Source organism: Notamacropus eugenii, chromosome 1 (assembly GCF_028372415.1).
Source record: "Notamacropus eugenii isolate mMacEug1 chromosome 1, mMacEug1.pri_v2, whole genome shotgun sequence".
NCBI classification, from domain to species: Eukaryota; Metazoa; Chordata; class Mammalia; order Diprotodontia; family Macropodidae; genus Notamacropus; species Notamacropus eugenii.
The window spans coordinates 117,098,220-117,110,281 of NC_092872.1; the positions used below are offsets into that span (position 1 = coordinate 117,098,220).

The 12,062-nt window shown below is 38.0% G+C and overlaps 2 protein-coding genes across 4 annotated transcripts in view; one reads left to right on the forward strand and one right to left on the reverse strand.

Annotated features, from left to right (window-relative positions):
* Positions 1–12,062, forward strand: part of IFT74 (intraflagellar transport 74) — a 161,048-nt gene that overhangs the window by 20,675 nt on the left and 128,311 nt on the right. For all 3 annotated transcript variants that reach the window (XM_072612407.1, XM_072612390.1, XM_072612399.1), the window contains exons 2-3: positions 5,855–5,993; positions 8,001–8,136. In XM_072612407.1, the coding sequence (XP_072468508.1) occupies positions 5,874–5,993; positions 8,001–8,136 (256 nt within the window). In that variant the 5' untranslated portion in view covers positions 5,855–5,873. The remainder of the gene's footprint in view (positions 1–5,854; positions 5,994–8,000; positions 8,137–12,062) is intronic.
* LRRC19 (leucine rich repeat containing 19) overlaps positions 1–12,062 on the reverse strand; it is a 46,150-nt gene that overhangs the window by 4,970 nt on the left and 29,118 nt on the right. The window contains exon 5 of the mRNA XM_072612432.1: positions 6,143–6,201. Coding sequence (XP_072468533.1) covers positions 6,179–6,201 — 23 coding nt within the window. The 3' untranslated portion in view covers positions 6,143–6,178. The remainder of the gene's footprint in view (positions 1–6,142; positions 6,202–12,062) is intronic.

Consider the following 12,062-nt stretch of genomic DNA (forward strand, 5'->3'; position numbering starts at 1 on the left):
GCTCCTTAGTTTCCTTTTCTTTTCTATAGCAAAACATGCTGCTATGAATATTTTCACATGTATGGTTCATTTCCATTATTCTTTTATCCTCTTTAGAATTATAAACCTAGTAGTGGTATCACTGGGTCACAGTTTGAAGCAGCAGTTTAGTGAATTTTTAGGTATAGTTCCATATTGTCTTCCAGAATACCAATTCACAACTCCAACAGTATATTAGTGTGCATGTCCTCCCACAACTTTCCAGCAATTTAATTTCCCTTTCTTTATCAGTTAACTGTTTCTCTTCTAATTATAACTGTGCTTTTTTGTTTGTGTTTTTTTTAGGCTTGGCCAATGAGAAATTTTGTTTTGCTTGACTATACGTGTTTGTAATAGAGTATTTTTTTCTTGCTTTCTTAATTTGGTCAGGGCAAGGAAAGTGGGAGGTATGAGAGAATGCTAATCTTTGTTTGAGAATAAAATATAATTGAATTCAAACAATTCTAATTGCCTTGATTCTGTGCAAGAAATTTTTAATTTTATATAATCAGAATTGTACATTTTATCTCCTGTCACTTTCTCCTCCTGGTCAAGAATCCTTCTCCTGTCCATAGGTTTGAAAAGTATTTCCTTTCCACTTCTCTATTTCATTATTATGCAACTTTTTATATCTCAGTCAGATATCCATTTGGAGCTCATTTAGTATATGCTGTGAGGTGTTGCTCTAAACCTAATTTGTCAGATTGTTTTGCAGGTCAGAAGATTTTGTTGAATAGTGATTCCTTCCCCACCATGGTTGGGGTCTTGAGTTTATGGCACTATTATGTTCTATACTACTCTGTTCCTTTGCATATAGATCTTGTCTTTCTAATCTATCCTTCTGATCAACTTTTCTATTTTTTAGCTAATACCAAATAGTTTTGATGATTACTTCTTTGAACTGTAGTTTTTTGTCTGCCACTGCTAGTCTCCTTCCTTCCCTGTTTTTTCATGATTACCTTTAAGATTATTGACCTTTTCCTCTAGGTGAATTTTGTTATGATTTTTCTAGGTCCATAAAGTAATCCTTTGGTAGTTTGGTACTCCTGTGATAATAGTCATTTTTATGTAACATAGATATGCCCATATGGATTGTCTAAATATATAGATATAGCTCAGGGATGGTATGGATAGATAAGATCTGAGACCTCACTTGCCCCTGTAATGATTAGATTATATTAGATTTAGCATTTAGTAAGCACTTACAGTATATTCCATGTACCATAGATACATACATACATACATACATACATCTATCTTGGATAGATCCTGCCCTCAAGGAACTTACATTGTAATTGGAGAAGGCACACATAAAAGGGAGCTGAAAAGTATGGTGTAGGGGCAAGTACCTTTGTGGAGGGAGAGGGTGGGTATCAAGAAGGAAAAGTAGTCTGTGGGTTTAATGGCTGACCTGTGTTAGGAGTGATCATGGCTGGAGTTTACTTTAGGAAGGAAGAGGCTGCAGGTGAGTGTTTACTGCCAACATTTTAGTGGAGGGGTGGTAATGGGGAGGGACCGACAGACCTGGAGTATCACCAAAAGTGGGCACTCTTTTCTCTTGCCTCCCAGAAGGGTATAGGGCTAGAATTATGACTACCTTAGACAATTTAAATATCTGTCTAATGTAGGTATGCAAAGTTCAAGACAAAAGAGGTGCTATCCCTTATTGCTTTTAAGGGAGAGGGTAGCCCTCAGCTTACACTCACCTGCATAGCTTTTTCCCATCAAACACTGGTTACACAAAAGATTATCACAAATGTCAAATAGCAGATAAATCCATTTATCCAAGCAAAAAGGCAGACAGAATTCAGAGAATATACCACGCAATGCACAAGAGTGAATGAACTCTTCATTTGGGAGTCAGATAAGATTTCACATCAGGAGAAAGGACCCAGTTTCCCAAGGAGAATTTCTTTCTCTGAAATTTCTAGGAAGACAAAGTGGAAATGAAGGATATGCCTGCCATTCCAAAGTCCTCTTTCTCTTCCCTGGAGTGATTTTTGTCCACCTGTCTTTCTCTTGAAAGTGGAGCTTTGGAAGCTCCACTTAGTAAGTCTCTTCCTAATTACCCTCCTGTGTTGCTCACCACATTTCTCTATGCCAGTCTGCAGTCACATATTCCTCCCTTCATACGTAGTATGCAATAGAAGGTTCTCTCTCTGTCTCTGTCTGTCTGTCTGTCTGTCTGTCTCTCTCTCTCTCTGTCATCTAGCTTGTGAAGCCTGACCTGGCTCAAGTACAGACAGTTAATACCTCTTATCTTTTTAGCCTGTCTCTATTTCTATAAAGAGTTTTTTGTAGTTGTGGTTATTTAATTTTTGTGCATGTTTTAGATGGTAGATTCCCATATATTTTATATATTCTGCAGCTGTTTTGAATTAAAATTTTCTATTACTTTTCCTTCAGTTTTATTGCTAAAATATAGAAAGTTTGATGATTTTTTTGTGTTATTTTCTATCTTGGTATTTTGTTGACTCTATTACTTATTTCATTTTGTTATTGATTCTCTAGGACTAATACTATAGTATCTCAGAAGATAGGTAGATAGTGAAAGCTGACACAATCAGAATTAGTTTAGGTAAGATGGTTGGGATTTGATCATATATGAATCAGGAGAAAGATTTGAAGATCAACCAGAGTAAAGACCCAGGCATGACTGCGAATATGGGGCAGTGAAAAAGTATCCAGAAGTAAAATTAAAGTTGGATCATACCTTGAAGTTGAGCAATAGAGTTCAAATATCCTATAAGAAATAGGGAAAGAGAATAACGTGATGAAAGTAGAATATTAAAAAATTTAGTCTGGTAATGTTACAGAGAATGTTTTGAAATAGGAAGAGAGCCAGGAGGCAAGGAGGATAGCTGAGAGCCTATTATTGTTTTCTAAGTATGACATGATAAGGGCTTGAAATTGTATAAAAATGGAAATGGATATGAAGGAAGGACTATGTGTAGTAGCAGTGCTATATTCAGAGTGCCTAAGGCAGCTATGAGTATCCCAACACAATTCTGAATTACAAAATATGGCAAATTCTCCACATGAAAGACAGAACCAGAATCTTTATTCAAACACCAGAAAGCTGAATCCCAACACCAGAAAACCAAATCCATCATAACAATAAAGAAATCCATACACAGTGACAATGCAGGTGGCACTACCATCCTCAAGCCTTCCTTCTGTTAGACTTCGCACAAACCAGCTCCCTTAAACAAATCACAAACAGGCTTCCTTAAACAAAATCATAAACAAGCTCTCCCACTCATGCTAGTTGCTTCCCCACCTGCCTGCTTTCTCTATCCTTCCCAGCTCTAACTGATCTGACCAGCTTCCTCTCAGCTCTGCTCCAGCTCCACCTCTTCTTGTTCCACCCTTTTTGCTCCATCTCTTCCTGTTCACCCACTCAGCAAGCTTCTCCCACACAGGCTTCATGCAACCCAAATTTGTGTGACTTAGGCTTCCAGGTGATTTACGGAGGTCACATAGGCCTATTAATGAATGGGAAAGATCTTCAAATTAAGCAAAAATACATTAACAATACACTATGAAAGATACTTTAAAGGAAAATATATTGGACTTGAAAAGTGATTGAATATGATGAAGGTGAAGTAGGAAAATAAAATTGTTAGTGCACTCTCTTAGGACAAGGAAATTTGAGAGAATGCCAGTGGCATTGATAGTTTCCTTATTTCTTTTAACTACAGCTATTTTGGCTTTTGCTTTGTCTGAGGTTGTGATTGCAACCTCTGCATAACAGAGTCTGCTCCAACGTTTTACCTTTACTCTGTGTCTGTCTCTCAGCTTCATTTGTGTTTCTTGTAAACAATATACCATAGGATTCTGGTTTTTAACCCACTTTGCTCTCTGCTTGTTTTATGAGTGAGTTTCATTCTAGTCACATTCATAGTTATGATTGCTGTGTGTTTCCCTCCATCTTATTTTCCTACTTTTATCTCTCTCACCCTCTCTCACTCTCCTTTCACCATGTTCCTCCTCACCAGTGTTTTGCTTCTGACTACTGCCTCTCTCAATCTGCCCTCCCTTCTATCACCCATCCCTCTCTTCTTGTCCCCCATTTACTTCCCTAAAGGGTAAGATAGATTTCTGTACCCCAGCTGAGTGTGTATATTATTCCTTCTTTGAGCCAATTCTAACAAGATTAAAGTTCAAGCAATGTCCATCTCACCCCATCTTTCTCTCCACTATAGCAGTCCTCTTCATGTGAGATAATGACTCCATTCAACTTCTCCTCTATTTTTCCAGTGCAATCTTCTTTCTCACTCCTTAGTTTTGTTTTTTTTTTAAATATAATATCATCAAAGTCAGCTTATATCTGTACCCTCTATCTAAGTATGCTCTTTCTAACTGTCACACCATTCATAAGAGTTACAAACATTATCTTCCCATGTAGGGATGTAAACAGTTTATTGAACCTTATTTGATCCCTTATATTTTCTCTTTCCTGTTTAACATTTTTATGCTTCTCTTGAGTCTTATGTCTGAAAACTGAATTTCCCGTTCAGCTCTGGTCTTTTCATCAAGAATGCTTGAAAGTCCTCTATTTCATTGAATATCCATTTTTCTCCTGAAAGATTAAGCTCAGTTTCACTGGGTAGGTGATTCTTGGTTCTAGTTCTAGCTCCTTTGCTTTTTCAGAATATCATATGCCAAGCCCTTCAGTCCTTTAATGTAAAAGTTGCTAAATCCTGTGTAATCCTCACTATAGCTCCACAATATTTGAATCTATTGTTCTTGTTGTTGTTCTCTGGTTGCTTCCAGTATTTTCTTCTTGGCCTGGGAGTTCTGTGTAATTTGTCTATAATATTTCTGGGAGTTTTTATTTTGGGATCTCTTTCAGGATGTGATTGGTGGATTCTTTCAATTTCTATTTTACTCTCAGATTCTAGGATATTGGATAATTTTTCTCTGATAATTTCATCTCTCTTGGATTTATTTTCCAGCCTCATTGTTTTTGATTCTTGGTGGAATCTCATGGAATCATTAGCTTCCACTTGCCCAATTCTAATTTTTAAGAAATTCTTTTTTTCATCTAGCTTTTCTACCTCCTTTTCTATTTTGCCAATTCTACTTTTAAAGGAGTTGTTTTCTTTACTGAATTTTCATACATCCTTTTCCATTTTTTGTAGTTCTTTTATCAAACTGTTGACTCTTTTTTCATGATTCTCTTGCATGGTTCTCATTTCTGCCTACACTGGGCTGTACTCCCCTTTTACCTGAATGAGACAGATGTTTCCTGTATTCCTTTTAAGTTATCTTAGTCTGGAAAATTGTTGAGGTTCTAATTAAAGTTGTTTGCTGGAGAATTTGGGAGAACTCAGGCAAGTCCCTGTCTTTTTCTGACATCTTGGCTCCATCTTTCTTGAGTGCCAGTGGCATTAATAGAAATGCTGGCTCCCCAGAGAATATATAACAAGTTTATTTTTGAGTATATGTTTGAAGTTCTGTTGAGATATCTATTTAGAAATGTCTATATGACAATGCAGATTTGAAGTTAAATTTAAATTTCAGGGATTGGACTAGAGGTTTGGATTTGGGAGTCAGTGTAGAAGGTAATATTTGAAACTAGGATAATGACTAAATGGCCAAAGAATTTGGAGAAAGAAGAACAGATAGCTAAGGACAGATTTGATGGAATCTCTTCTAGAGGATTGGGAAGAAGAAGAGTAATAAGAGAAAGAGAAGTCAAAAAAGTTCCTTGCCAGGAGAATAATGTCACTGAAACCAGAGTATGAGACAGTTTCAAGAAGCATGTGACAAATTATGCCAGATGTTATAGAAATATCACAGGTAGCTGAACTACATTTTCTTTTCTCAACAGTGCCTAAAGTGAACAAGAGATGGCCAGTAATCACAAATCCCCTTCTGCTCGCCCTATTTCACGAGGAGGAATTGGGTTGACTGGAAGACCTCCTTCAGGAATACGACCTCCATCAGCAAGTATTCGAGTGGCAACTGGAGTAAGCTTTTGAAAAAGTGATATACCTAAGAACCATACTTGATTGTTATTAATTTATTCACTATAGGGGCAACTCTGTGATAGAATGGAATAAAGGGCTGGGATTGCAGTCAGGAAAACTTGAGTTCAAAACCTGTCTTACATACTTACTAGTGTTGTGACCTTGGGTGAGTTATTTAATCCTTCTTATTTAGCTTGAGTTTCCTTTTCTGTAAAATAGAAATAATAATGTCACTTATCTCACAGGGGTATTATAAGAATCAAAGGAAAGTGCTTTGCAGACCTTAAAGCATTACAACATTGTTAACTGTCGTCATTGTTATTATTTTTCCTCTTATAGGTTTGGACTTCTCAAAAGGGAGTTTTTTAATATGATATTTCTTCATGTTTTTGTTTTATACTGCAGACATTCTTCTGTTAGATATTTGTTAAAAAAGCAACTAAAGAATCTTACTATTACATGTCAAATGAAATTTCTTTTAGGTCCTTAAGTATTTCAAGGAAAAATTTGTGATGACTTTGTAAATACACATATTACTGTAGTAGGTAGGTAACAAAAAAAATAATAGGGGAGAAAGGTCCTTGCTCTGACAATTCTTCCACTGCTGTTACTTTGGGCATTTGGGGAGGGAAGGATAAATGGAAATTGAGGGAAATGACAGAGGAGAGGTGAACAGGATAGAGAGATGTTCTAGGATAATTTATACCTACTGAGAAATGGGGAAGGGAATCAAAGCTGACTCCTCCCAAAAAACCCAAAACAAAACTTTCCTGACATGTCACTATCACTTAAATACTACCTACTGTACATGTATACAGTTCAAGCAGTTGAAAGTAAGATCTTTTTCTTTTTTCTCCCAGTGTATATATTATCCTACCCTTCAGAATTGGAAGGTGAAATCAGGCATAATGATAGTGATGTATTTTAAGTAAAAAGATCATTTACTTGCTTTTGCCAGCTCCTCACAGGTTCTAGAGGTAATCTTGTGGCTTTACTACTGTAGCTCCTGAGTTCCTCTTTGTACCCTCGCAATTAATAGTCAAGCAATAGACTCAGTGAGCTATTATCAAAAGAATTAATCTGAATTGAATAGCAAGAACAGTTAAGTGCAAGGCATTTGTCTCTAACCTAAGGCACTTTCCTAAGCGTATAGAATGTCTAAGAGGACTCCCGTGGTAGTGATGCACATACATGCAGGTTACACATATGGCCAACATAACTCACAACTCTGGAGGGTGTCTCTTCACTCTCCAGTGCCTCTATGCTGTTCACTAATTGTAAAGATATCTTCCATACAGTTAGCTCAGTTTCCTTGATGTGCATCTATAGTCTTCACCACCTCCATCTTTATTCTTTTTAGATGCAAAACTCAGGTCGGGCCCTATTCTGTTCTGAGGTTTGCCGTCTCCCAGGCAAGGAAAGAGAGAGTGGAGATTTAACCTTCCCTCAGATAACTCTTTCTGGTTCAAGGGCTTTGTTAAGAGCTCTCACCCTAATTTATGATGACAGTGCAGTATATTTCCCTAACCTCCATCTCTTCACACTGGGCCATGACTAAACAATAGCCATTTGATCAGCAATCACTTAAACAACTCTGGGGTTCTGGGTTCCCCAGTTGGTTGTTTTAATTTTAGTGTTCTATTACTATTTGCTAATGAATGACAATGAATAGTGGAATTGAAGAAATAATCTCTACTTTTGAAGCAAGTTCATTGTCTGTTGGATTTTTACATGCAAATGAACTACTTTACAAGTTATAGAATGATTCAATCATACCTGAAAGGGTTTTACCCTCGTATTATATTGTCTCTGTGTTTGCCACTTAACCTCCAAAGTTGCAAAAATCTGAAAGGGGCACACCTTCACATTTATATAACAGTGTTGTAACAGACTATTATGGCATGCACACCATTGAGTCGCCTGAATTTTAAAAAAAAATGCTTTTGATTTCCTGCATCAATGGAAGTATATTACATTATTAAAGACAATTGTTTTTTTTTTTTTTAGATGCCACCTGGTACATCAAGACCTGCCTCTCGAAGTGGTACCATGGGGCCTGGGGGAGTATTGGCTTCTCAAATAAAAGTTGCAGATCGACCAGTAACACAGCAAGGCTTAAGTGGAATGAAAACTGGAATGAAAGGTATTTTTTAGAATGAGTAGACAAGATATTTCAATACCACATTAATAAATCAGAATGACATTGTGAGGAAGAAAGGAAGACTTGTGCACCTTGGCTGTAGCAACATCCCTTTCTCTTTTCATTCCTTCTATCTTTCGTTCAATGACACCTGGCTTCCTCTTAATGATGAAGCTTTCCTAGCCTACCTTTATAGCACTTAGCACTTTGGCTCATATCCAACTGGTTGCAATGCTCTTTTTCCCCATTGTCACTTCTAGGTTTTTCCTTTACTAACAGCACTCAATCTCTTTGAGCTTCATTCAGTCCATATTTATTACCCAATCAAGACTTTGGTAGCTGTTGTTGACCTGCTTCTAGGACACAGTTTTTCCTTCCTCACTGAGTTCAGTGCCTATCTCACAATCTCCTCTCCACTTCCTGCCCCCTTACTAGATGCCTTTAACATACAGATTGATATTCCCTTAAACAGTTTAACTTACTCATTCCCCATTCCTCCACCCATCTCACTTACTCACAAAGATGCTGATACTCTTGATCTTGCCATCACCCCCAAATGTTCCACTTCTATATCTATGAACTCTAAAATTCCTTTATCTGATTATAATCTGTTGTCATGCCATTTCTCCCTTTGCCTTTCAGCTCCTAATCCTGTTCTTCATCCTCACCACAACCTTTAATCATTGTCCTCAGTTCTTTCCTAGGCCATCACCTCTGTACTGACCACAGTCTTCCTCCCTTCATCTTGAGATCCCTTGGCAAACCACTTCATCTCTCCATTGTCCTACTTTCTACATCCCCTTGCCTCCTTATCCTGTTATCATTCTTGTCCTCCCATGCCTCATCCTTGAATTCTCCCATCACTTGCTCCCTTTACTCTTATTCCCATGGTGTTAAATGAAATATGAAAAAAAAATTGTGAAACAATGATGACTGGGTTCACTATAAATTTCTGTTACATAACCTCAGCTGGGCCCTCACTGTAATAAGGCATTCCTTTATATCTCCCTAATTGATTCATGTTACTCCAGTCATTGCAGTAGCTTTAATTTTCCAGCACTCCTCAAACTTCCCACTTTCCTCAACCCCCACTCTCTTGCTTGAGAATTTTGCTTCATATTTCCTTGAGAAATTGAGGCTGTTTGCTGAGAAATCTCTCTTATCCCCTTCTCAGCTCACATCACTCAGATGCCTTTCACTACTATTTCTTCCTTTACTGCTATATCATATGGTGATCCTTTTCCTTCACATGTACAACCCCTCCACCTACACAAGTGATCTCATGTCATCCTATCATCTTCACCAGATTACCCCATTTATCATACCTAGTTTTTTTTTTTTACTTACATCTCTCCTTTTCTACTGACTGCTTTCCTACTGCTTGCAAACGTGACCATGTCTCCCCCTCTTCAAAAAAAAACTTTTATCTATCCCTACCAGTTATCATCCTATATTTCTCCTGCCTTTTGTGGCTAAATTCCTTGGGAAAGTCACATACAGTTGGTTGCTCTACTTTTTTTCCTCTCACTCTCTTCTTAATTCTACAGTCTAGCTTCTAGCTTCTTGACCTCATCATTCAGCTGAAACAGCTCCAAAGTTTCCAGTGATCTTTCATTTGCCAAATTGAATGGTTTTTTCTCAATTCTTATCCTTCTTGACTTCTCTACAACTTTATAGCTGTCAATCATACTCTTACCTCTGATACGATCTTCTCTTTAAGATTTGGTGATGGTGCTCTTTCTTGGTTCTTTTCCTACCAATCTGACTACTACTTCACAGTCTCCTTTGCTAGCTTTTCATCTAGTTGGATGCCACTAACCCTGAGAGTCCCCCAAGGCCCTCTCCTAATCCCTTTTCTCCTATTTCATTTGGTGGTCTCATCAGTTTCTGTTCTTTCAATTATCATCTCTCCTATTGATTCTCAAATCTATTTATTAAAATAAACCCGAATTCTCTCCTGATTTATGGTGTTCCATTCCAGCTCCCTGTTGGACACTTCATATTGGACATCTTAAACTCAACATGTCCAAAACTGAACTCATTATCTTTCCCCAAAATCTTGCCCACTTCCTTGCTCTCATGTTACTGTCAAAGGGACCACCATCCCTCTCTCCCAGTCACCAAGGCTACCAACCTAGTTGTTATCTTCAACTTTTCTATTTACTCTCTATTTCCAATCTGTTGCCAAGTTCTGTTGATTCTTCTTTTGTATTATCTCTTGTTTAAACCCTTTTCTCTCCTCTGACGCTGCAACCATCCTAATTTAGGCCCTCATCCTCTCATATTTGTATTACTTTAGTAGCCTTCTGATTCATCTCTCTGCCTCAAATCTTTCCACACTCCCATCCATACCTCCACTCAACTATCAGATTTATCTCCCTAATGCTCGGGCTTGACCATGTCCACCCTTATTGAGTAAACTCCAATGGCTTTCTATTACTACTATTCCAGAGTCAAATGTAAAATCCCATTTGAATTTAAAGCCCTTCATGATCTGGTCCTTTCCTACCTTTCCTACCTTGCTATCCTCCAGGTACTTTGCAGTCCAGTGACATTGGCCTCCTGGCTGTTCCTTGCACAATAAATTTTATCTCCCCACTCTGTGCATTTTTACTGTCTTGTCCTTATGCTGGGAATTGTCTTATTTTTCACCTCTGCCTCCTAGCTTCCCTGACTTCTTTCTTATTTGATCTTCTGCTAGAAGCCTTTCCTAGCCCTTCTTCATACTAAAACCTTCCCTCTGAGATTATCTCCAATTTATCTTGTGTACCTACTAGTTGGCATGTTCTCTCTTCCAGTAAACTGTGAGCTCCTTGAGGGGAGAGAGAATTTTTTTTCTTAATTTGTGTTCCCAGTGCTTAGTACAGTGCCTCTCATTGTGCTTAGTTTTGTTGACTTGATTGGATTGATAATACAAACTGGGCAGCTCAGTGAACAAAACTCTAAATCCGGAGTCAGAAAGACCTGAGTTCAACTTTAACCTCAGATACATATTAGCTCTGTGACCCTGTGACCCACTTACTAACTCTCTGCTTCAGTTACTTCAGCTGTAAAATGGCGATAATAATACACACCTCCCAGGGTTGGTATTAGGATAAAATGAGATAATATTTGTAAAATGCTTAGCACAGTGTGTGTCTGACACACCTTCTTCACCTTTCTTCTTCCTATCCTTTCTTCCTTTTGAGCAGAGAACAGTAACATGATAAATCAACACCTATTTATTAAGCACTTACTATATGCTTACATAGTCCTTGTCTTCAAGAAGCTTACATTTTATTTGGGGAAGACAACATATAAAAGGTAAGCTTAAAGGGAGAAGAAAGAGGGAGGGGCCTCTGTGGGGACGTGGTGGCTAAGTTGAGGCTGGTCTGGGCCTTTCCTCAAAAGAGAGACTCCAGTACAAACTCACCAATGGGAAAGGAGGCAGTGAGTAATTGCTGGTCTGTGTCTTTCCCCAAAAGGGAGGTTTCAGGAAGAATTCACTAATGAAAAAGGCAGACATATGCATTAGCAGTGTCAGCTTAGCAGCTGTATTGAAGAATGGAGTAGAGTGTAGAGAAACTAGAATAAGAGGCTATTGCAGTTTAAGATGTGATGCGGGCTTAACTAGGGCATTGGCTGTCTTAGTGCAGAGGAGATGGATGCAAGAGGTGTTCTGAATAGACAGACAGACAGACAGACAGACAGACAGACAGATAGATAGATAGATAGAGGCCAAGGTGAGTAAGAATGACAAATCAAGTATGACTCCTTGGTGTTCAACTTAGGTGATAGGAAGAATGATGGTGCCTTTGAAAGAAATAAGAGGAAGGGTGGATTTCTGGAGACAGATATCCCTGCTTTGGACATGTTGAGTTTAAGATAGCCATTAAATATCCAGATAGAAATGTCCAGAAAGCAATTGGAGATGTGGGAATTGAACTCAG